The 26,176-nt window shown below is 30.8% G+C and overlaps 3 protein-coding genes across 11 annotated transcripts; 1 reads left to right on the forward strand and 2 right to left on the reverse strand.

Moving 5' to 3' along the window:
- The first annotated feature begins 3,565 nt into the window (after positions 1 to 3,565).
- LOC111276049 (photosystem II 10 kDa polypeptide, chloroplastic-like) lies at positions 3,566 to 5,173 on the forward strand. Of its 2 annotated transcripts, none has more exons than XM_089754052.1 (5): positions 3,566 to 3,840; positions 4,223 to 4,281; positions 4,374 to 4,429; positions 4,790 to 4,842; positions 4,937 to 5,173. In XM_089754052.1, exons 1-5 carry the CDS (start codon positions 3,768 to 3,770, stop codon positions 5,083 to 5,085), a joined length of 390 nt encoding a protein of 129 aa, XP_089610178.1. In that variant the 5' UTR covers positions 3,566 to 3,767; the 3' UTR covers positions 5,086 to 5,173. The 2 variants fall into 2 exon arrangements, with proteins under 2 accessions (XP_089610178.1, XP_089610179.1); XM_089754053.1 differs by lacking the exon at positions 3,566 to 3,840 and adding an exon at positions 3,961 to 4,129.
- Positions 4,691 to 14,137, reverse strand: LOC111276047 (DNA repair protein recA homolog 1, chloroplastic-like). Of its 8 annotated transcripts, none has more exons than XR_002688467.2 (15): positions 13,810 to 14,137; positions 13,279 to 13,370; positions 12,959 to 13,034; positions 11,993 to 12,055; positions 11,766 to 11,895; positions 11,523 to 11,608; positions 10,112 to 10,199; positions 9,994 to 10,034; positions 9,722 to 9,826; positions 9,572 to 9,628; positions 8,900 to 8,962; positions 8,747 to 8,823; positions 7,055 to 7,127; positions 6,111 to 6,295; positions 4,691 to 5,093 (listed from the first exon to the last, which is right to left on the reverse strand). XR_002688467.2 is itself a non-coding variant. In XM_022861780.2 (14 exons), the coding sequence occupies exons 1-14, from the start codon at positions 14,032 to 14,034 to the stop codon at positions 6,191 to 6,193; spliced, it is 1,263 nt and encodes a 420-aa protein (XP_022717515.2). In that variant the 5' UTR covers positions 14,035 to 14,137; the 3' UTR covers positions 5,958 to 6,190. The 8 variants fall into 8 exon arrangements, 5 of the variants coding, with proteins under 5 accessions (XP_022717515.2, XP_022717513.2, XP_022717516.2 ...); XR_002688468.2 differs by lacking the exon at positions 4,691 to 5,093 and adding an exon at positions 7,298 to 7,351 and having other exon boundaries at positions 5,958 to 6,295; XR_016333467.1 differs by lacking the exons at positions 4,691 to 5,093; positions 9,994 to 10,034 and adding an exon at positions 7,298 to 7,351 and having other exon boundaries at positions 5,958 to 6,295; positions 10,074 to 10,199.
- Positions 14,138 to 15,494: 1,357 nt separating this feature from the next.
- Positions 15,495 to 24,401, reverse strand: LOC111276359 (F-box/LRR-repeat protein At4g14103-like). The gene is made up of 5 exons (XM_089754353.1): positions 23,502 to 24,401; positions 23,201 to 23,356; positions 22,989 to 23,039; positions 22,848 to 22,904; positions 15,495 to 15,623 (listed from the first exon to the last, which is right to left on the reverse strand). The coding sequence occupies exons 1-5, from the start codon at positions 24,399 to 24,401 to the stop codon at positions 15,495 to 15,497; spliced, it is 1,293 nt and encodes a 430-aa protein (XP_089610479.1).
- Between the last annotated feature and the right edge of the window lie 1,775 nt (positions 24,402 to 26,176).

A 26,176-nucleotide genomic window follows, 5' to 3' on the forward strand; every position in this document is an offset into this window, starting at 1 on the left:
CAGTTCCATGCTAAGCATTTCATTGGCTTCGGCGGGACTAGATACAACCACCGCTTACTCAAAGTTGTTTCCCTTCGCGCTTCCTTCATCCCATTTTCCTCTCTTCCCTGTATTGTCCACTTCCATAGCAATCACCTCATTATCTTCCATTTTCCTTTTCCCATATCCAGTGATTTGATTTTTGTACCCTCATTTACACCCCTCACTAGCTTCTTCCATTTGCCGGGAACTTGCACTTCTGGGTTACAAGAATGTTCTTTAGTTCCATTGTCCACCTCTTCATTGCCAGACCCCACCTGTAGCTGTTCTGCTGAATCAACCTGCTTTGAGGGGTCCTTAATTCCTTGTAAATGACCCAGCATGCTATTGAAAATTAACGTGCATTGGACTTCTTTACCGTGTGTGTTGGCCTTCGCATTTGGGCCTTGACCTGTGGGCTCACATATGATTTCTCCATGTTCCTTCTCATTGGGCGTTACTTGACACCCTCCCAACACTTGTTTCCCACCCGTAACCGCATCAACTTTTGACACCTCCCTTCAATCCTTTAATGAATCACGGGATTGATTGTCAATCTATTCTGGAGACGTAATCCCTGAAACATCGGTCTCTTGGTAAACTGAATGCCGAATATTATGCATGTTGTCGTGATCTTGATTCAACGCCAGATTCAGCTTCCGGGCCGCTCACGTGCCGGCCATCGGTGATGGTTGTTCATGACCATGGTGATATTCTCTCCCTTTTTCCTGGACTGCATGCCATGCATGTCCCTTTTCCCATGCCGTTGGTTTGTTCTTGAGTGGTGAAGCACGAAGCAAATCCCCATATTATCTTGTTGGTGACCCCAGGCCTTTTTCATTTCTCCCATATTCATCCTCCAGGTGCCCCAATTTTCCACAAACATAGCAAAAACTGGGTAATCTCTTATAACTCAATCTACCCCAGACCTCCTTCGCTTCACTACCAGTTGTGAGTAATACAGTCCTCAGCAGTTTTGTTATGCCCACCTCCACTCTGATGCGTAAGAACCGAGCCCAACCACCAGCTTCAAGTGTCGTATCCACTGCCTTGAGCGTGCCTAATTTTTCTCCAATCCGATTTGCGATTCCTGGTTTCTCATACCTAAAGGCTGTATTGAAACTATATTCCTCAGGCTTTTAATCCACCATCATAATCCTGAAACAGTATTAGTTGTTTGTCAAAGCTCCAGGGCGCTCCTTCATCAACTTTCTTCATGTCTGCATGCTACGAAAACTAAAGAGAAATAGGTTATCCTCCAAATCTAATATACCCACACCTCTTGCCAGCCTCCATATTAGTTTCATGGTACCCTTCAACGCTTCCTTATTGTATGAACGATTAGTCAACAATCTCCCAACCATCCATGCCTTTTTACCGTCGTACTCCTTACCTGGATAGGTTGTGTGTGCTTCAATTCCATCTTTCTCCTCTTCGATTAACACCGTCTCCACCATAGCCTCAATATCATCATCCATATCCCACAATCAACAAACGATAATCTTCGTAACCCTTACTATACCTCGTACTCAGATCTCGAAGGCCACCCTAGCTAGTGACAATCTTGAGACGACTTTCTTGTAAATCTACAAGACTTACTAAACTCCTAGAGAGATAGAACTCTCTGTACATATAGAATTTATTCCAAACGAAAGGTGTCCAAGTAAAAATGTCAAACTCACAAGTTTCTTAATATCGGGAACAGATACAAGAGAGATACTAAGGGAAAAAGACAAGTGAGCTACCAAAAATAAGTCATGAAATTCATTTAGATTATTATGGTATTAATAGCATAAAATCATGTTAAAATTTAATTTTCTTATTATATGTTAATTAAATAAAAGAATACAGTGACCAACGATAGCAAAGAAAACAAACCCTGTCGAAGGAAAGACCGGGATATAACTTATAAGTTATGATTGAAGAAATCATGAAGAAGAGAGATCAAGTCATTTGGCATGTTGAAATCAGGAACATTATTTAACCCAAAAGGAAGCCTGATAATATGTGACATGTAGTTTTGTAGCCTTTCGACATCAATACCTCAGTTAATATTGCCTCCCGGTTTGGTAATAACTTCACACGTTTATCCAGTAAAATCATTAAACATTTCTCAATGTTAATGTAAACAGTCCCTTTCTCTACAATTTCATGAAAGACAATAGAACATGCCCATATAATGTCCTAGAAAATACTAATATAGCCCACTAAATGGCCTTACTTCCTTGAGAAGAGCTACACTTATAATCTTTGATCTTCCTTGTGAAGAAAGAGTCTACACTTTCACAAGGCTCCACAACTTACTAAGTTGAATGTTTGATTAAAAAAGAGATGAGACTGGTGATGTCTGACAGGCTGCAAAACTACATGTCGCATATCATCATTATTAATGTAAGTTTAATTAAAAAAAATTAATTGAGATGGTGCTTTCACTAGGGAAAGTGGAGAGGTCGCAATTGGTGTCATAGCAAGAGATATATAGGTAATTCATTAGTTGAATTCATTGCTATACACATTTAGGCAAAAGCATTAATAGAGGGATTTCTATTGGCAAAAATGAAAGAATTCAAGGGTGATCTTTGAATCTGACTCGAAGTGCCTATTACTGAGTTGCAAGAGTAGAGTAACAGAAATCATATGTGGAGGTTGAATTTGAATAATAGCACAATGTAAATCTTTGCTACTCAAGTTCCAACTAATGTGTTTCAGGAAATACAGCAAATAACTATGTTATTTGCATGTTAATGAAATTCAATAAGCAACAAACTATAAAATCACTCGAAAAAACAATGATAAATTAGTATGCTTATAGAAACAATTGACAATTGACTCAAAAATAGAAAGAAAGGAACTTCGTCAAACTAATTTAATTCAATTGATAGATAAATTATCTAATTAATTTCGGTTAATTATTAAAAATGATTTTGAAAATATTCCAATTTTTTATTAATACAATTCAATAATTTGAATTAATCGAAATTTTAATTATAAACTAAAATACATGAAATTTTACAAGTTGCTAGAGTTTTGATATTAAATTATTTTGTTGGATAATTTTATTGTTAGAAATATAAGAAATTAAGAGTTTAAAATAAATTTAACTTAAATATATTTTATTTTTTAATGAATTTAAAAATTAATTGAAGTAATCAAATTAAATTCAATCGATTAGATTTTTGAAATTAATAAATTAGTTCAATTAACTAAAATAAAATTATATAATTCGATTAATTTAATTTTTAATAATTTAATTTGAAATTAACTAAATCAACAACCTAATAATAAGAATAAAGTTTTAAAACCTAATAATTTCATATTGGAGTTTATGAAAATAAAGTATATGAATTTCACTTAATTTTACGACATATTTTTTTATTTTTTTATTAAAAATAAAAAATAATAAAATCCCTACTCCTGGATATGAGAATCGAATAATTAGAAGATTTTTCAATGAGAAATATGCAAATAATACGTGGCAACAAATGTAAGTAGCTACCACCCACATAAGATTGCGTTAGAGAGGAGAAAGAGCTAGGAAATCCTGATAACGTTTGTCAGGTCGCAAACATTCATATCCAGAAACCAGCCACATACGCTTCTCCACGGGTCAACGTGACAATCACTATCATCAGATTTTCCACCCTTATTAACATAGGCAAACCATTTTTGAACCGCAGAAGAAATAAACCCTACATTCTGGTCAGTGTAGAAGCAGAAGCATTAAGTGCTAGCAACCAACCAAAAACAAAATGGCTGCCTCAGTTATCGCTTCTTCAGTTACCCTCAAACCATCTTTCAGTGTTGAGAAATTTCGAGTAAGAGGTGTCCCTTCCCTTGCCAGGGCTCCTCCTCCTTTTTTCAAGGTTAAAGCCTAGGGTGGCAAGATTAAGACTGACAAGCGTTATGGTTAATTACTATCTGTTTTCATTTACTATTATTATTATTATTTAAAACTGTCGAATATTAAACATTTTACAAATAAATAACGCAGACTATTAACAGTTACAACATATTTTTATTTACTTTCTATAACATTTTTATTACATGTAATTATAAAATATGAAGAACGAGAGAATATTCGAACCTTAAACTTTAATCTTCTTGATGAATGGTCAGAGTCTTTAGACAAATTTGGATTTTATTTACTTATAAAATGACTTAATTATATATAAATTTTAACAATGAATTATGAATGGCTTTGCAGGAATTAATGGTGGTATGAACTTGAGGGATGGTCTTGATGCTTCTGGAAGGAAGGCTAAGGTTGGTATTTTATTACTTTTCTTTGCGTGCAGAAAACCTAATTTGATTTTTTTTTCTTGTTATTGACTATTTAATCTTGAAATTTGGTGTAGGGAAAGGGTGTTTACCAGTTTGTTGACAAATATGGTGCTAACGTTGATGGGTACAGGTATCATATTTTCTCCTTTTAATGCTTATGCTTGTCATAATTCACATAACATGCATATACATGTTCATATGTGTGTGTATATATATATATATATATATACAATGTTTATATGTATATATGTATATATACCTGTTCATGTGGATATACATGTTCACAAGATTTTTATAAATTCATTAGATCTTGTATAAATAATCTCACTTAAATCGATTTGAAAAAGAGATATATTGAACAAAAATTTAAAAATTTCGCATTGCTTAGTAAAAAAAAAAAATCTATATTTAAATATTGAAATGTTGTAAAACCAGAGTACTCAAATTGCCATGGAAGTTCTAATATCTTTTTCTGGTGATTGGAACACAGCCCTATCTACGACACCAGAGACTGGTCTCCCAGCCGTGATGTTTATGTCGGCGGTACGTATCTTTAAACACCATACTTCAGTCACAAGGCTGTGATCTCATTTAATTCCCACACTCAAGAGTGAATTTGGTTTGTTTTTGGACCAAGTGTGCGATCTAAACATCGTTGCAGGAACAACTGGATTGGCAATCTGGGCAGTTACCTTAGCCAGACTTCTTGCCAGAGTGCTCCTCTCGTTTACAACACAAGTGCTTTGGCACAGTAGATTTCTCCATTGTAATCCTTTACCTTGTTGAATTATAGCCTGTCCAATGTAATTGTTGTAATCAAAATACCTTCAATACCAACTTTGCATATCTATGACGTTTATTATTAACTTTTTAATGCGCTTTGTTTTGCATTTTTCAGTTCTTTTCTTTACAAAAATAGAACTGTCTTTAACACATAAATGACCATCGAGAGTAACCGTAGATATTACAGTTGAAGAAGGTAAAGGCGAAAAAGCCCAGAAATAAAGAATTCCGCTCGTTCTTACAAGCATAAAAGAATAAAGGTGTATACAAACAAAAACATTCGATGAATAGTTCCTAACCATGTTGAATTTGTGTTTAGTTTGTTAAGTTAAAACATTCACCGAATAATTCCTAAATAAATTGAGTTTCTATTAGTTTATTAAATTTGACAAATGATCATTAATAATAGTTTAGGATTTGTTAATTAAATAAATAAATTACAAATATAATAAAATGTATTCATATTTAATTTATTTACATTCAAAATGTTGAAAAAAAAAACATATTGGACAAACAATTCGTAAACAAGCTTGATTTTTTTTATTAAGCTTAATAAATTATTATGAACAACATTTCAAAGTTAAACAAACATATTACAAACATAACAAAATTCAGTTATATTTATTTGTTTACCCCCTTAAAAAAAAAGTATAACCACTGATTGCATTGCAACTTTCTTTCATCAAACCCAACTCCAAAGATAATATGAAAACAAACTTCAAACAGAGGTATTTTTCACCATCAATGGTAATACACAACTCTATTCCTTAACAATTGTATTCAAGGGGCTAATTTAAGATCCAATTGAAGTAATTGAAGATGGACTTAAAATCCAATACAAGATCAACTATAGCAGATAATTGACGGACTCCAAGTTAATTTTAACTTCCAGTTAGATATAGTGATGAGAAGGTTATTTACGTCATTTCATAGTAAAATACATGAAAACTCCAAGTTTATAACACCAACAAATGAAAACTCTCCACCCTCAAATCTAATGAGCAAAGGCAAAACTAAAATTTGGTTACCTCTGTATTCAACTTCCATATACATTTCCCTGCTTTTCCGTTGAATATTAACCTTGATGGTAAAGATTGGTTCAATCCTATCATATCTCTTCATAAATATTTTCATCTTGAGGAGGCAGTGACAAGCTCTTTACATGAGTTGAGCTGAAATGTTCAGTTCCATCAGCCATCATCGACCGAACTATCTGCAGATATGAATAAAAGACTGTGGTGACTGTGTTAAAAGCAGCTGAAAGAATTGTTAGTAGCACTTAGTAGTCAACTATAATTTACAAAAGAACCGTACACCAAAAGAGTAAAACTACAAATAAATGGGGTAGAATTGAATAAACCGACAACCAAATCAATCTCCATTCTAGCACACATATGGAATCACCTATTTTGACTAGGCTATAGAATGCATTTGTCCCCATCAATTTTGGGTTGGCAGTGATGGTTCAAAATTCTACTTATTTAAGGAAATTAGTCTTACAATTTATTTGGATAAAGAGGAGTGAAGACAAAAGAAGTGAAATGGTGCACTGTTGCAGAAATTCTCTTGTTTTGATGGCAAACTCAGGAGAAAAGTCAAGTTAAGAGAAGAGACTGCAAACCTCTATCACTAACAAATCAAGGGAGGAGGGAAAGCTTAAAGAGAAGAGAAGCAAAGAAGAGAACTCAGATCTGAGAGAGTAAAGTGAAAGGGGAAAAGGGGGGGTCGAAGAAAAAGAAACCAGAAGAAAAAAAAATGTAAGAAAGGGATTATTCATTATATTTTAAACTCTATTTTACTATCTTCTGAATTTTGATAAAGGGGTTACCGGGTTAGCATGCTCCTCCTCAACTAGTCATATATCAAAGAATAAGCAGTTTGGAGCTTCATTTATTATCAATAGATTAAAGTGGACTAAGATTCAATTAATAGCATAACAGAATACATATATGTAGGGTGGAAGTAACCGAACCTTCTCTATTTCATCACGAAGAACAGGGTTGTCTCTCAAATATTGTAGTGCTCTGTCTCTTCCTTGCCCCAACCTTTACAAATATAAAGAAAAGAGGACCATAGTAAGTCTAGCTTCTCTAACTCTGAGACAGCACAGAACATTTATGATGCTAGTGCAAGAAACAAGTGTAGTCTTTGCAAAACTGTGAAACAATTGAACATGAAAAATTGCTGAGAGATTTTAAGACTGTTTGTAACACACCTGGCCCACTTATCAACCTAAAAATAGCCTCATAAAGTAGCTGAACCTACCAACCTGAAATTTCCAATTAAAACCCCAAGAAGCAAGAATTTTGGCTAGTAGACAATATTTAATGTGTATGCATACAAGTTTATCATATAGCATCAACTGAAAAATTGAACTAACCAGCCTAAAACAGATGCATAGCATGCAGTAACATAGGTTTTGTAGATGAGTGTCAGTTTCAGCAGTCCATGAATTAGATTTTGTAGAAAACGCAACATGGTACCAAGAACTCAAAATTAACTATTGCCAAGCATATTTCAAAAGGGATCTGGCCCAAATGTCTTTAGCAGAGTCCACCAGATGTAAGGAGTGAAAAACACATAAGAACAAATTGAGAAACTTTTTGATCGATATGAAACTGAGTGGCTATTTTTAATTTTAAAACTGTTAACCTCAAGTACTAATACTTGCTTTTCAAATTTAAGGAGCATAGTGCCAAGTTTACTGATTTCATTTTCACCATGACAGCTCAGACTATACAAAGATCCTGGTAGAACAGTTAACACTCAATGTACTTTTTGAAGGTCCCAGCTTGGGAAATCCGGAAGGTTCTCCTCCTATTCTGGGGCAGCACATTCCATTTTCACCATTGCCTTTTATGACAGAAAAGATGTGTTTTCCACAACATATAACCCTTGGCATGAGGTATGATAAATGATTCTTTCCTACTGGCTTCACAATGATATTAATTTCATTCTTTCTTCACTATCTCTCTCTGTTTCTCTTCTTTTTTTGGTGGGTGTGGGGTTGGGGGGGGGGGGGGGGGGTGGAGGGGGAGAAAATGGTCAAACTAAGTATTTTCGGTCACCAAGGCTACATTTTTTTCTATCCTTATACAGAAAGCCAAATAGATAAAAGTGTTGTGTAGTGGCACATATTTCTTAACAGTCTCGGTGAACAAAACTTTTGACAGCACCAATTTTTATACAAGGTAACTAATACTAATTATGCTCTGAAAAATTAAGTTAAAAGCAAAATGCATCAATTTAAAGAAACCAAGAGTACTCCACAACAATTGTATTTGCAATTTGCTTATGTTTAAGGCCTACAAACAACACTTGATGCCAACAGCTACACAGGCTAAATTACTAGCAAACATGCAAATACTTAAGAGTGGTTCAAATAATTTGATACAGTAATACTTAAAAATTTTGGAGCTTGAAGAAGACCAAAGATAGAAACAAAAAACCAAGTTAGTAATTATGAGGAAACATACTCAAATAATAACTACCCTACTGCCACCCGGTATTATAACAATGTTAATATCAAGTATATATTACTAAGTCTAACTCTTAGCGATCAGCTTTTGAAATTAAAAACAACAGAAAACAGAAAGAGAAAAAAAAAAAGAGATCTAAATTGCTCTTAACGGTTGAGGTAGCAAACACAAATTTGAAAGCAAACCTATGTTCCCCGTAGCTGTACCAAGAGCCCTTCTTTACAACAACATCCATCATTTCCGCACAATCCAAAATGCATCCCTGTAGATTCTTTTAATGTCAAAATAAAGAGAGTTTGCAAATTTGGATTAATGTATTATTTGATTGCATTACTAACCAGTTTGCTCACTCCCTCTCCAAATATGATTTCAAATTCTGCTTGCTTGTACGGCCTTGAGACCTGCAGCAACAATCAATTTGGGTAGAGCCATACATTTTCACCAGAAATATGCAGTGCTATCACATCATTATGACCACGGATATGATTTGGCTCCTATTCTAATGGTATAGCAAATATTTGTTAATAGTCCAAGATAAATTAAGTTTTTTTTTTTTTTTCAGAAAACTTTATTCCCACATGATTTGATAAATAACAACAAAAAGCATCAGATTTTATTATTTGTGTTCCTTTTTTTTCCCTCTTTTGGGGCTATTGCTTACAACCGCCTAGACTGTTGGTAAAGTGCTAGACTCTTAGTTCTACTGACCGAGGTTCAAATCCCGGCAGCCTAAAATGCCAAAAATAAATGTTTTTGGGCTATCCCATATCTCTTCCAATTTGCTTGGGATCAAAGGAGGTCTTTCTTGCATTTTGTGATGAAATTGGTACCATCAGGCCTACCAGAAAGTAATATAATAAATGCTTGCTTCAAAAACATAAAAGCAATGTAACAATTTCTATTGGTCTTTTGGCAGACATTATCAAATTCCAATTTAAGCCTAATAAGAAGAATCAAGTATATTACAACTTCCTAATATCTTCAAATTTGCTGATATAATTCTTATTTACCTTACTCTTCTGCACTCTTACACGAACATGAAGCCCAATATCCTCATCACCTTTAACCTAGAATAAGATGAATTATGTTATAATGATGATTAGGTATTGAGTAATAAAATGAAAATCTGTAGTGGACAATCAAGTAGCTACTGTGCTTACAGACTTTATCTTCCCGGTAGTTCGTATTTCAAGACGAACTGAGGCAAAGAACTTTAATGCAATTCCTCCACTAGTCACTTCTGGGTTCCCATAATATACTCCAATCTTGCAAAGTCAGCAAAAGCTATACTATCAATTGAAAGAAAGAAAAAATAAACAAAAAAAGAAAATTGAAAAGCACCATGTTATTCTAGTCTAGAAACATAGAGAGATGCAACAAAAGCAACATGCATATAAAGATGTTCCAAAAAAATAATTTGGATTAGACACACCAATGCCCTCTCTATTGCAGCTGCAATTGCTTTTACTTCATCTGTCACCAAGAAGACAACTTATGCTCAGTCAAAAGTACCTTATATCTTATTTGATTAAGAAAAATTAGTGTACAACCAGCTTTAGAGGCATTTCCTGACATCTTGCGTAGAGCCTGGCTCATAAGACGTGCTTGCAATCCCATTTGCTGCATCCCGATCTCACCCTATGCAATAAAATGTAACAAGAAAGAATGAAGACATGGAAGGGCCCATAGATCTGATCAAAGAACATACGAGCAAAGAAGTACACAAAAGGAAAAGAGAAGAAAAGAACAGGGTATATAACATACTTATTCCTGATGGTTTTTACCCAAAATAACAGTTCAGGATAATATATTTTACAAATGACATGTAGCCATTACCTATTACATCAAATTCAACAATCTGGTCTATAATGCTAATGTCCAATATAGACTCTAATATAGGTGGCAGTGTGCCATGAATTAGGAGTCTAGTATTCCTAAAATATTGCAAAGAAAAGATGGGTATATACTGGGAGTTAAATATTAGAAAAATAAAAAGAAAGGAATATCAGTCAGTTACAAGATATGCAGAAGCATAAGGCCAAGTAAATTCTCTTCTGCACTCACTAGCTTTTCACCTCTTGCTATCTATCTAGAAAATTAATCTTTTTCTTCACTGTTACAGCATTGCTGGTAAATCTCTATGCCAGCAATGATACTGTGATCATTTGTCCATCCTTCCTCTCTTTCTCTCTTCCTAATTTGTACCCTTTCTTACTCATTATGTCATTCAGATTACTAATTTGAGTTGACAAACTCTTTATCAACTGAAAGAAGTATCTAGAAACTCCAAAGAATTAAGGAACCAATTTCTAGAGGAAGATACAAAATGGAGAATCTTTTTTCCATTTTTATCCTCTTTCAAATCTATGCCATATTGATCGTTCATTCCAAACCCAAGAATTCAAGATTGGTCCTCACACAATTTACCACAAACCTTGCCTTCAGAATTCCAATGCTTTTTCAACATGTTTGATCCTCTTTCAAACCAAGGTCTCTCTAAATGTTTTGATTTTTCATCATAGTATTGTTGGTAGCAGTTATGATTTATTGGCTTGTTCTATTTATCTTTAGGTTATAGTTTTCATCTTCAACCAGTTGCACCCTAGGTGTTCAATCGCACTTGTTCTCGAGTTCCTTTTATGGTGCTCTGTTTGTTAGATAGGTGTTAGCCTCCCTTCCAGATATGTATTCTCCATTTATTACCCTACTTGATCTGAATGTCTCATTATTCTTCAATCAAATAATAGATTAATAGCAAAGAAAAAAATATTAAATAAATAAGATGTGCAGTTCCTAATGGGAGGAGAGTCTTTTGACTTGAAACTGATGGATTATAAGGAGTATGTGGGGGATCCTTATTGTAGTTTTTTGGCTGGAAAGTCACTCAGTAGCCCACAAGACTAGAAATGTAATTTACTTTCAAAAGGGAGGAAAGGAAAAAAAAGTAAGAAGTGAGCATACTTCAATCTCTGCTCGTGGGGTGAGAGCTGACACTGAATCAATGCAAATTAAATCTATGGCACCGGATCTGCACATACGATCTGCAACTGAAACATAACAACTTCATTAGTCTTATTTGTTGAGCTTATAAGTATAACAAAATTTTTATAAGCATCATAAATGTAAGTGCCGCATCAGTTACAGCCTTCATCAATCATATCCACTTCCCATACAATTGCATAAAAAAGGGACAGGATATATTACTTTCTAATGCCATTTCCCCATTATCCGGCTGGCAGACAATCAAATTCTCGACATCCACTCCCAATGCTTTTGAATATGCTGGATCAAAAGCATGCTCTGCATCAACAAGCATTGCATTGCCACCAAGTTTCTGCATGATTAAAATAAAAACACTGCATATCATTGACCTTCTTGTAACATAACAAATTAGATAACCAACTGCCTAAGAAAGGCCAGAAACTATCAACCTGCACTTCAGCAATGGCGTGGAGTGCTAGGGTGGTTTTTCCACTACTTTCAGGTCCATATACCTGCCAAGTAATACAGCAAATATTATGAGGCCATTCAAAGCAGATTTTAATATGATATTGAAATTAAAACATGGTGTGTCATGAAACACCACGCTGGAAGACCTAAGAAAGAACAGGGGTGTTAAAGGAAATAAATTTAGAACCATGATTTACCAAAACATTGTCATTTTTGGATGTTCTCTTATTTTCTATGTCAATAGAATTTTTTTTCTGTCATGAAAAACTTGTTTCCAAAATGTTTTATCATCATGTTAGTAAGTTTCGTTTTTCTAGACATCATAGTTATGGTTGAGTCTGAACTCTGAAGACTAGTTTACAACCTTGCTTAAAAGGTTTACACTTATTCTTTTAAGCTTTTACTCTCTGCACTAATATCCTAATTTGTGCACTGAATTAGCTGTTTTGCTACTTCAAGTCAACCACACTCCCTAATTTCAGATGTCCTAAGCAGTACTCAATCATAGGATAGATGTAAATTGACAAACAAAATTCAAAAGATGAGGGAAAATGAGAGGATGTGTTTCAATATCTATTTCCACTTAAAAATGTATCCAATATGAAAAATGAAAAGTTGCAGCAACATACTTATGGCCTAAGGGGCCTTCACTGCCATTAAATAAGATGATGAACAGAAACTTTTAGAAGTAATGTCTAACCATAGTTTGTCAATTATCATTCTATTTATTATTTTCTTAATGAAATACATGAGACTTTAACACTAAAATCTGATATCACTTAAAAGTTACATTTTCCTTTTCATTATCGTCGAAAGGTACATCAAACTGTTAAAAACTACCAAATAGACATTCAAAAGGCCAAAGAGCAAAACCAGATAATGTTCATTAAATAATTAACTAAAATCAAATAAATGAAGAAGCATGGGATAGAATGAGAAACTGATACCTCAACAATTCTTCCTTTGGGAAGGCCACCACCTAAGGCTAAATCTAGCGTCAAACAACCACTTGGAAAAGTTTCACTATAAGGACAAATTGTTACCAAATGAAGTCAAAACAACTACAATTCCAGTTCAAACTCTATAACAAAGTGCTCTTGTAGAATCTCAACATAATATTTAAACCAATAGCAAGCAGGAAAAAAAAAAAAATTCCCCATCTTAACAAGAACTTAAGGAACAAAATCCAAACTGAAAGTACTGAAGTAAATAACTAAGAGAGCTTGATAACCACGGATATAATGTTACAGTAAGTTAGAACACATACACCAGTGCTCCACCCGCGCTCCCCAGTCTTGTAACACTTCCTTTCCCAAAGGACCTATTTATATCATTCATTGCAGTCTCCAATGCTTTTTGCTGGAATGCAAAAATATGTAAATAACATTAAGCATCCAAAAAATAATAAATTTCGCAAAGCGGCTTTTGTGTATTTCATTGTAAACTTCGCTATATTATAGAAACCAACATCATAAGCGAGAAACAATGAACAAAGGGCTAAAATAAAAATACTATACAACTGCTCTATTACATTTTTTAACATTCAATTCTTCAAAAATCGCTTTTAAAGGTAAAAGGAACAAACCCAAACAGAAGAAAAGGAAATTACAGCCAAGTTTTGAAATGGGCAATTTTTAGATGCTAAGCGAAAACAACCCACAAAAAGGATTTGCTTCAAATAATCAGACTCCTTAAAATGTGAGTCTTCTTCAATGTAATCCCAGAAGCATAGCAATGAAAAAGAAGGCTTTCAAATCAGAAATAAAAGTTAAAAGAAAAAGCATAAAAGAGGGGTTACTCTGTCGAGGAAACGGGAGTCAGAGTCAGGAGAGAGAGTGCCATTAACTCTGGGTTCGAATTCACAGTGCACTTTTCTGAGTGGTTTCTTGGTGGCTGCTAAGGGGGAGCGGGAGGAAGAGAGAGGTTGGCGTCGTTGAAAATGGTTTAGGAGAGGCAAAGAGTGGTGGTGGTGGAGTCTCAGTTTTAATGGGAATACTAAAGAAGAAGAATCCAGGCAATTCATGGCTAACAAAGTTGAAAGATTGAAGAAGACGAAGCTGGCGGATTCTTCAGCTCCGGTTTTTGAAAACAATTATATGTTGTTTCCATCTACTACCTTCCAATGTGAGCAAGTTTTTTTTTCTTTTAAACATATAAGCGATAACCGGACCAGGGTTTGAATCTGCAGAATTGCCGATTTTCGGTCTAGATGCAAAGTTTTTTTTTTACAACTTTTTTTTTGATAAAAAATTTTAAATTTTTAATTAAGAAATTATCATAAAAAACAGTAATTTTTTTAAGAGGTTGTAATTTAAAAAAAATTATAAGTAGTGATGGCAACGGATCAGGGTAAGGCGAGTTTTTTGCTCACTCGAACTAAACTCGATTTTAAACATATAAAACATGTATCCGTATTCGATCCGATAATTTTTTTATTTTTTTAATATTCGAATCCAACTCGATCCGACATTATATAAATCGAATCCGATCCGATTTGAAATTAATAAAATATTTATTTTTAATATAAATATAAAATTAAAAAAAATAATTTTTTTATATATATATGGTCGGATAGGATCGGGTTTACCTAAAATCTGACCTCAATCCGAACTCGAAATTTTTTTATGTCACTCGACCCGATACCCGATTTAAAAAAAAATCAATCTTAAAGAGATCGAATTGGATCGAAACTCATCAATTTCGAATATTTTTACCTTTTCTAATTATAAACATTAAAATTTAAATTTCATTAATAAAGTTAAATTTTTAAAAAATAAAAAATATTTAAAATTATAATATTCAGTTTAAATCAATTTTTTTAGTTCTTTCCATTTAGATTCAAATATTAAATATTTTTTTGTTTGGATTGATTTTAAAATTTTTTATTTGTATTAAAGTCAAATTTTTAAAATCTATAATATTATGCATTAATCAAATATTTGTTTACTTGTACCAAAATTTATTAGATATAATATTTTAAATATAATTATATGAACTAATTAAATTATTGATATAATAAATTCTTTTGTCAATAAAAAAAGTAATTTTCTTTTGAATATATTCTACTCTATATAAAAAAAGATCCTGAAGGTTCCTTAAACTTCATATACACGTCTGGTTTTTCTTTCTTTTCCACAAGTTTTTTCCTTCCCACGGTATTGGTGACTAAGCAAAAGTGGAGACAAGATGTCACCAACGAAGTCTTACCTATTCCCCTAACTACATTCTCCCATTCACTTTTTTTCTTTCTCCTCTTTTTCTCTTTCTACATCTTCATTTTTACTTTGCAACCAGTTTTAAGATTTCTCGATTTCTTTTCTTGGATTCTCGATTTCATTTCCCAACCTCAATGGATCAAGATTTTTCTTTTTTTAAGCTTTTCACTGATCTAACTTTTTATTAGTTTGGTTCTTTTCCAGTCCGTTTCCTCAAAGAGTATCGCCTTTTCTAGCAAGGGCTTTAAGGGTTTCGAAGCCGAGGAGGTCACGAACTTTGTGAACACATTGTCATAAGTTCCTCTCCTTCAAACAACAACTTTAACAACAACGATGATGTCTTAGAGACCAAAATTTCTTCATGCCTACGTTGTTCCTTCTTCTTTTGGTAATCTTTCTTTCACTTTCTAAAACTGATTTTTTTCTTTTCTTTTGGTTTTTTAGGTTTACATGGAATGTGGTTTTCTTAAGTTTCTGTTGTTCAAGACACAAAACCAAAACCATCTTTTTTTTATTTTTTTGATGTTTTCTTGGTTTCTTAATAAGTATAAGCCACTTAATTGTGAAGGAAAAAAAGATTAAGAACACAAAATTCTTCTTTAAATGATAAGAAAATGAAAGAAAGGTTTGAAATTGTTCAAGATTCAAGAATTAAACTCAAAAAGCGATTTTCTTTTTCATTTTCCTTTGTATCAATTTTTTAAGAAAAGAGATGGTCAAGAATCAAGCTTTTCTATGATTTTCAAGTAACAGACAACTTCAGTTATAAATGGTTTTTACTTTTGGGTATTTGAAAGCAATTCTTTTTCACTTATTCCCCTATTTTTTAACAAAACACGAGCCATTTACTTAAAAACTATTTTAAATGTTTTCTTAATTTTTTTGGCTTTGTTTTTATCATCGGTTCTCAATGATGTAGAACTTCAGAAATATATGATAGGTTTTATACAAGCTATAGTTATTGTTGTTGATGTTACAGTTTTTGCAGCCAACAAACGAAGAGTTTTAGTTTTGTTGAAGTTCATTTCTCACACAACAAGGAATTTTTTTAGAGTTTTTACCATGGCAAGGCTAGTGTTATTCTGCCCGTGATTGGTTGGATATTGTCCTTTTTTATTGAACCTGCATTTTAGTCGATGATTTAATAACATTCCCTTACACAAAGCATTTTTTGCAATGTCTTTTTTATCTTGGGTTTGGGTTTTGTTAAATTTGTTTATTGCACATTTCAAAGCTTTTTATGTTTTTGTTGCATTTTCAAGAATTATCTATCATATTTCAACTTTCGACATGGAGTAATTTTTTATACAATTAGACCCATTTCTATCCTTGCTTCGTATTAAATATCGAGATGTATACTGAATGTTTTTCATTAATGTCAAGTCAGCTATTGAAGGTAAAAAGAGAGCTTTGTGAGAGTTTTGATTGATATGATTATGTTTTCACTGTTACATTATGTAATTGATTAATCTTAATTTTATGATTTGTGTTTGTTTTAATCCATAATGGCTCAATTATTCGAGCATCTGATTATAATGCATCTAAAAACATAAAAGAAAACTAACGTGCCTTTATATTCATCTAGATATTTTGTATATGGGATCCTTTTTTATGGAAAATTCAAGAATTGCAAAAGCCACTAAATTAACTTTAAAGTGTTTCCATAAGTCATTATTTGGAAATTTAAATGATTCAACATGTCTTTGTGATTTACCAACAAGCAATAAACCCATTAATGGCCCTAGCATCTTGATTAACCTCTTAGGCAAAAACAGGTGGCAGCCATTTGCAACTTGGATCATAAAGCTTCTTAGCAAATGCTTAACTAAAGGAACTCTATATGTGGAAGGGCTCATCAATACATTAATTGTATGTGCTGTATGCTATCTTTTATGCTATAGAGATGCTAATTTGCACATGATGGGTATATGTATATTTAATAATTAAATTCTTGAATGCATTTTTACATCTTGGTTCATTTAGATTTGGTCACATAGGTTTCTAATAACCTCTTGTCATAATGGCTGACAAATTAAATATTATGGAAGGCATGTTTTGACTTTGCATGTTTCATTGGGTCAACGATGAGCTATGACATTGTTCTTCATGAGAATTTAATCCAATCAATAACCACTATACTAAGTGAGGGCTAAAAGGGACTCCTTGCATTTAGGTGTGCATTTTGATTTTTTTTTACTAGAAATTTATTCCCAAAGAAGGAATAATCCAAATATGTAGGAACCAAGTGCAATAATTATAAAATTATGAGCTATAGAGTGACTTCTAATTCTTAGGACTATAACCTTATCTTGGTAAAGTTTTAATTAGGATTATTAAGATCCTTTTTAATGCTATTTAATTAGGTAAACATTTTAGTATTTTTCATGTCAATACAATATTTTCATGCATGTTTCTCTATAGTTACTTTTCCTAATGCTTCATTCAATGTTTCTTTTAATATAATTATAGTATTACATATTTAATTCTTGGACATTATATGTGGCTTTGATTTTCAGAGTAAATCTTGATAATATTAATTACAGTTCACCACTTTAGTAAGGATGTCCTTAAGTATTTTAGTTTCACCCACCAACTTTATCTTAGTGGAAACTTTTATTTGAATGATTAGTCATTCAAAAGATTACAATTATTTAGATTTTTATTTAAACTTGTGGCTTTGAATTCCTTGAAACAAGTTATCATAAAAACTACTAATTAATAGCAAGTTTTAATAAAGAACTTTTATCATGATTGAAGTTAAGGCATAAAAATGTTATGTCTTTTATTTTTTGAAGTAGTACATTATGTCATCGACTTCATGTTCATGTAGATTTGCCTTTGATCATATGAGATTTATCAATAAAATGTTTTTCTTTGTATTTCCTTTTTTTTAAGGGCTTCATTTTATTGCTTTAAAGAGATTAAAAGATCCTAAAATTTTTATGACTTTGTAAAGTACTAGATGGACTGGTATTAGAGGATTTGGTTATTATATTTTATTATGTGCTTTCTAGCAATTTGATGCAAGAAAACAAATTATTGTTTGAATTTGACTGTTAAACAAAAGAAATTTGTCACAGAGAATTGGCTACCTAAACTTAGAACTGTAGTTTGGAATGCTCAAAAGTGCTTAGAGGGTTGCAAATATATGAGGGGCTTGGTAAGTAATCACCCTTATTTTTTTACCAGCCATGTCCATATCTCTCTTACTATGCATTCTACTTTTCTGCAATTTTATATGCAATCTATCTAAACATTACTCATAAAAAAATGAAGAAAATGGTTGATTTGTTAGGGGTGTGAATTAGAATTATGGGTGGGGACATGAGATAAGGAGTTGTGATAGACTGCTAGTTTGATTAGAGAGTATGATTTTTTTTCCACAACTATGCTTTTTTATTCGTTTATATTCAGTTATTTTTTTTAGAAAGAATGAGAATGGATTGAACATTCTACCATAGCTTGAAGAAAAGTGAGAGTAACTTACATCAACTGTTGTAGATTGGGTCACAGTTGATGGACAAAATGTTGCTGCTAGGCATACTTTTATAAAGCAATTTCTTGCATTTTATGATAACTAGGTTTTGTGAACTAAATCTTTGAATCAATGATGCTGTGAAATCTATCTAGAGTTTTTTTTTTTAATGTAAAAACACCTATAAAGGCTTGTATGTAATATAGTTTGAAGTCAATGAATTTCTCGAAAAGAAAACTCTATAAAAAATTCAACAAACCTTTTTTTTATTGTAAAGTGATTTTGCCAATATTTGAAATGATTATTGACTTAAAACAGAATATATAGATAGTGTTGATTTGGGTTTATTATCTTTTCTTCTTTTATGCAATATTGTACCATACATCGTTAATGGAGCTTTTAAATTCTACAAGTAGAGTTAAAATATTGTCAAGTTTTGTTATTTATTATATTAATTTATCAATTATTTAATATATTTTAATGAAATATCTGACAATTCTCGAACTTTGTTGATAGAGTTTAAATTTAATATAAGTATTTATATTATTGATATGTATATGATTTATCTTATATTTTTGTTTTTGATTATTGAATTATGTGATTTAATGCAAAGATGGTTGAATTCTGATGAAATACCACTAAGTATGAAAATTAAGGTACCTTAATTGTCCATGGATTTCGAATTCATTTTCTGGGTTTTGGTTGAAATTTAGTGTTAGCTTCAGAGATTTGATTTAATTGTATATTTTGTACATTTCTTTTCTTCATTTTGGTCAAAGATACAAATTCTTTAACTTTGCTTATTGGATTAAGATAATTTGTTTTTTTTTTTTCTCTTTGATCCTTTACTCTTTATAGATTGATAGATGGTGTTTATATTCATTTGAATAAGGTATTTTCATATTTAGTTATAACTATTTAGTTCACTGAGTTGAACTTATTTAGTTATGATTAGACCTTTTTTTATCAAACAATCAGAAAGATTTGATTTAATTGTATATTTTGTACATTTCTTTTCTTCATTTTGGTCAAAGATACAAATTCTTTAACTTTGCTTATTGGATTAAGATAATTTGTTTTTTTTTTTTTTTTTTTATCTTTGATCCTTTACTCTTTATAGATTGATAGATGGTGTTTATATTCATTTGAATAAGGTATTTTCATATTTAGTTATAACTATTTAGTTCACTGAGTTGAACTTATTTAGTTATGATTAGACCTTTTTTATCAAACAATCAAAAATAGGAAATTTATCAAAAAAATGTTTTAATTTATTTTTATTAAGGCTAACTGATTAAGTTGTTATATTTTTTTGAGGTTTCTTGCATAAAAATATTTTAGTGCCTATGTTGTAACTTTTAACTCAAACTTGTATTTAATTTTAAAATAAGGGATTAGTTTAGGTTATATATATATATATATATATATATATATATATATATATATATATATATATATATGATGGTTAAGTTAGTTTGGTTTATAATGAGAAAAAGTCGATCTTCGCGTGTTGTTCAACGTGCTCCTTGGTTTTATTTGAATAATGATTTTGGTTACTACTTTTATTGCAGACAATTTTAAGTTTAACATCAAGTAAAAAAAAAGTAGTTTTGATTCAAAGGAGGGAATATCTGAGATATATAGTCATAAATGTTAATTTTCTCTTAAATTATTATTTTATATTAACTATACATATCACTCAAACTTTTAATTCAAACATTACCAATTCAATAAAATATAAAAAATTATTATAATAAACCGGGTGAAGCAGGGCCTTTTTACTAGTTCATTTAAAATAAAACATTTTTTGCCAAAAAAAAAAAACTTTTAAAGGGCATTTGGTTTGCGAAAAATAATTTTATCTCTCAAAATCTTACTTTTTATAATTTAATTTTTTAGTTTGTTTCACGGAAATGTGATTATCGAGGTTTTTCTAAAATTCTCAATAGTGTTAAGAAGTGAAAAAGTAAGAGAAAGAAGTGAAAAAGTAAGAGAATAAAAAACTCTCATTTCTCTAAGGTTTTTTAAGATTTCAATGGAAAAGTGAAAATTATTTTCATTTGCCTTTATTTAATTGTATTTTCAGAATATATAAACAACGTTATTTATTTCAAAATCATTGTAATTTTTTATAAAATAATATGAAAATAATTTTTTTCTTAATATATTTTAAATGATGATCACATTTTTAACATAATACTACTGAAATCTTCATAAAAGTCATAATGAAAAATACGATTTTTGTTGAAAAGATGAAAAATATATATTTTTCATAATTCAATAAAGATGATATTTTTAAAATAAAAACATGACCTTTGTCAAAATATGAAAAAAATTATTTTTTCAAATTTAGCAAAGATGACGTTATTAAGATAAAAAAAAAACATATTTTTTGTTGAAAAGACTACATTTTTAAGGTAAAAACGTAATTTTTTGTTGTAAATATGAAAAAAATTATATTTTTCAAAATCTAACAAAAATGACGTTTTTAAGATAGAAAATGCAATCTCTATTGAAAAGATAATGTTTTTAGATAAAAATACAGTTTTTGTTTGTTGAAAACATAAAAATGTATCTTTCAAAATTCAACAAAAACAATGTTTATAAGATAAAAGATGCAGTTTTTGTTGAAAATGAGAAAAATATGTTTTTCAAAATTAAAAAAGATGACATTTTTAAAATAAAAATGTAATTTTTGTTGAAAAGATGATTTTTCTAATATAAAAACACAATTTTATTGAAAAAAATAAAAAAATAAAACATAAAATATTTTTATTTAATATTATTACATATAACGTCAATCCTAGTGTTTTCTCTCCCTAAGACACTAACATTAGAATTGTAAGTTATATTTGTTAAAAATATTAAAAATTATTTTTTAGAATTATTTAGTTTAAATAAAGACAATATGTTATTTATATATTAGTATTATGAATGTCACGTGTTATTTACATATTATCAAGTATAATATAATATAACACTTTATTAAGTAATCTTACATTCTTTAAATTAAATACACAAATTTTATATTTCTATGAACCAAATACAAAAATTTTACATTTCATAAGTTAACAAAACTAAAAAATCACATGTATATTTCTCTTTAATATTACTTTCCTCTTAAATCACTTTTCCTCTCGACGTTGGCAAACCAAATACCCCATAGAGTTTTAATGTTACCTAAATGTCAATTGATTTTCTTACATACAAATATAAAACTATTAAGTTACTAAAAATGTTCTTTTTTGTTAAGAATAATTAATTAAAACAAAATTGGCCTATTGTATACATTTCGTTATTTGTAATTGCATTTAAAATAAAAACAAGTGTCTTTCAAAATATAAAATAAAGTAAAAAGTCAATGGATACAGCAGTAAATGAACTAGATGGGCATCTGAATTAATAAACAAAAACCATGTTTGATGCATAAGGTTATTCAACCATTTTAAAGTAGAAAAGATTATTTTTAATAAATAAGATTAAATTTATATGTCTTATTATATCTTCAAAAATTATATCAAGAATTTCAATTGTATAAATTTTGAAGAAAAAAAATTTTGATCGATAAATAAATTATTCTGTTATAATCTTTGCACACATCAAACACGATATAAGATAACATTATTTAATTTAATCATATTTATAATATCATCTTATCCTATCCTATTATAATCTTATATACCAAAAACATTCAAAAATCTCAATGGTTACAACTCTAATTCAACCATGTAGAGACTTAACGGAAAATTATGTTTCAAATATAAAAGCTTAATAGTTGCAGCTACAATTGAACCACATAGGAATTCACAAACAAAAAGCTCAATGGTTAGATCTCTAGCTGAACCAGCTAGATTTTCATCAGCAAAATACGTTAGAATTCACAAATACAAAAGCTTAATACTTGCAGCTATAATTGAACCAGTTAAGAGTTTCACTGGAAAGCTACATTAGAATTCACAAACAAAAAGCTCGATAGCTGCAGCTCTAACTGATCCAATTGGAGTTTCAACATAAAACTACATTAGAATTCATGCATTCTTTGAAAAGATCGAGTATCACATTGCGAATCTTGTTTTCCTTCTTAGAGCCAGGTTCAATTCTCTCCAGGACTCTTGCAGATTTCAGTATAGTCTTGACCACACTTACCTTATTCTTACAGCCAAGTTCAATTCTCTCCAGGACTCTTGCAGATTTGAGTATGGTCTTGACCACATTTACCTCATCTTCATCTCCGTGAAACAATTAAACTTTGAGTGTCTTCAGGTGGGTCAAGAAGCATGGAGGTACTGGATCGAGTTGCCAACCATCTCTCACACTTAAAGCAGACAAGCGGATTCCCTACAAAAACATCAAAAAACACTATTTTCATCTTTAATAACGAGAGTATAGTGATGCAGTAGCTTGGTGATCATTCAGAGGCAACATCAAAAAACACTATTTTCATCTTGAATAACGAAAGTATAGTGATGCAATAGCTTGGTGATCATTCAGACACTTACCATTGCAAAATAAATAGACTCAAGATGAGGTGAGTTTTGGAGTATCTCCAGCAGCGTTCCAGAAGCAAAATTCAACGTCCCCCCACTTACCTCAAGATGATTTAGATTATGAAACAATGGGAGACATGCAACTAATTCTTCTGCTACTAAGAGAACCTAGAAAAGAAATATAGGATAATTAATATATCAAAACTTTGTGTAAAAAAACTTAAATGAATGCCTATTCATATAAATAATTTGACAAAGCAAACAATGTAAAGACTGGTGACAGAAACTATTGCACAATGGTTTGCAAACATACATTGAGAGTACGAGGTGATACATGTAAATCTTTCACATTAGCAAGCCCCCTAAGAAGCTTATGTGCACGATAAGCAGCTTGTCTTTGTCCTCCAGTGTTCATATGGAATAATCTTAAATCCACATCAACATGTGCATCAACAAGCAAGGGTGAATCAAATATGCAGTAATCATTTTTGAGTTCTCCTGTATAATGAAAGAATTTAAGCCTTGGTCCAGCAATCATGAATTGACAATCAGGCTCAGTATCTAAATCAGCTGCAACTTCATATATTTCCAAATGTTCAAGCACTGGAGCAGAAACATCAACAGCCTTCACACTGCTCCACTCACACAGAAATAGATCTAACTTCTCCAATTTTGGGCAACTAGAGAATAGTTGCTGTACTGAATTATCATCCATAAAGAAAACTCTTGAGAGAGTCAAGATCTTTAGATTCGGAAAGTAGACAAAAGAAGGGAGCCTGAGATCAAAGAAGAAATCCAGTTCCAACTCTTTCAAGGATTCACAAGCAAAAAGGTGACGAGGCAACATAAATAATCCATGACAATGCTCAAAGTCAAGACGAAGCATCATCTTTTGCACATTGTGCCTCAGAGCAGCATTTATCCACGAGTTAATGCGAGGCAGAGACCCATCAGTTGGCACCTCACAGGTTAAGCTGAAAGTATTTATGCTAGAAGAGTCATGAAGCAAAAGTGCTCTTTCTACAAAATTCATGAATTCTGCCCTCTTTTCATCACTCTGTACAAAGTCATCCGTAAACTCAAGCTTGGTAATAGATGTCCATAGGAATTCCCATCTTTTTGATAATACACTTGTTTTAACAGCTTCTTCTATTTCAAGTAAAGATAAAATGTGCTGAGGAATTGAGTCTGGTAAACTGCATATTCTACTCATGCCCTCACCGAAATTCGGCTGCAAACCAAGCTTTAAGCGTTTGGCATTTTGCATTGCAAAGCTAGCGTCCATGATTATTCCAGTTTCCCCTGAAATACATCATTGTCAAATACCGGGTAACATTCAACTGCGCATTTGGTTCAATATTAAGTGCATATTTCCGCACTTGAAGAACAGGGTTGGAATGCCCTCTTCCCAAACAAAAAAAGAAAAGCTTACAACTTGAACCCATGAGCATGCCAACAAAGCAGCACTAATCCCACTCCATTTTTGACAATAAAATAAGAATATAAGTGAAATCCAGTAAATAGTTGGGTAAATCAATGTGAGGAGAATAGTAATATATTTTATTAAAAACAGCAAATCAATGAAAAAGGAGTATGAATGATTAACCACTAAATTTACAACAACTAAATTAATAAACAGCAAATCAAAGACTAAGTTTCGATTAAAATTTCATCTAAATGACCTAAAGAATAAAAAAAAGAGCATTCAAATTAAAATTTCACTAGCTTAAACACACGATGACAAAAAAACACTGACCTTAGTTTACCAGAGTAAAGCAAGTCTAGGATTCACTTTTCACAGTTAGCTTTCTCTCCCAATTCTCAACACTAATTCGAGACTCAGTAAAAACTAAAAAGTCATAGTTTAATATTGCAAGGAGTGCACTATAATAGCGTCCATCAAAACGACAATGATTGACTCGTTCTTCAGCGCGACGGTAATTTCTTTTATCGCATTAGATATCAATGCTGCTGAATGTAATAATACGAAAAAAAAAAAATATATATATATATATATATAAGAATATAAGAACATAAGAAAAAAAAATACTACATGATATATATAATACAAAAATATGTAAAAGAATATAAGAAAAATGTTTTAAAATTTTAATAAATTTTATATATGAATTTGATTAAAAATATAAAATATATTTTATATTTCATATATTAATACAAATTATAATATAATAATTTTTATATCTATAAATATTCAATATAAAATAAATAAACACAAATTTTCAAATCTATTTCTACTCAAGGTTGTTATTTCCTTTCCCATAATTAATTTTCCCAATTGAAACAGCCTTCCATTTAAATGCTTCAGATTCGGATATACTGTTGACACCAGACATCAGAAATCGATTTTTTTTTTGTTTTTTTATTTTTTTATTTTTATTATTTAAAAAAGTTTTTAATAGTTGGGGTTCACTTCTTTTATTGCTAGGATTTTTAATCGGTTTGTTTTTCATTTTATAATTTTTTTACTTTTTAATATATTTATTATAAAAAATTTATTTTTTTAGGGTGATTGTTTCTTACCCATTCTTTATTTTTAAAATTTTTTTATATATTTTATATTCAATGGAGCCTACCATTTTTAATTGAAACCTTTTTTTCGATTTTTTAATTTTTTTATAATTCATAAATTTTTTAAACGGGACCCACTTTTTATTATATTTCATATGAGATTCGTTGTTATTATTTTTTTTTGAACATTTTGTTTGGTGCCGTATTTTTTTAATGTTTAATAATTTTTTTTTTTAATTTGAATCCATTTGATATCAATATTTTCAAAAAGAATTTTATTTAATTTTTTATATATTTCTTTTAGATTTATTTGATATAAAGAATATGTCACGTCTTCTTTTTTGTTATAACCTTTTTCATTTTTTATTTTTTATATATTTAATAAATAATTTTTTGATTTTTTAATAACTTATTTGATATTAAAGATATATTTCATGTTAAATAATTTAATTTTTTTAT

This window comes from Durio zibethinus, chromosome 25 (assembly GCF_047325235.1).
Source record: "Durio zibethinus cultivar Kanyao isolate XHJ-2024 chromosome 25, ASM4732523v1, whole genome shotgun sequence".
NCBI classification, from domain to species: Eukaryota; Viridiplantae; Streptophyta; class Magnoliopsida; order Malvales; family Malvaceae; genus Durio; species Durio zibethinus.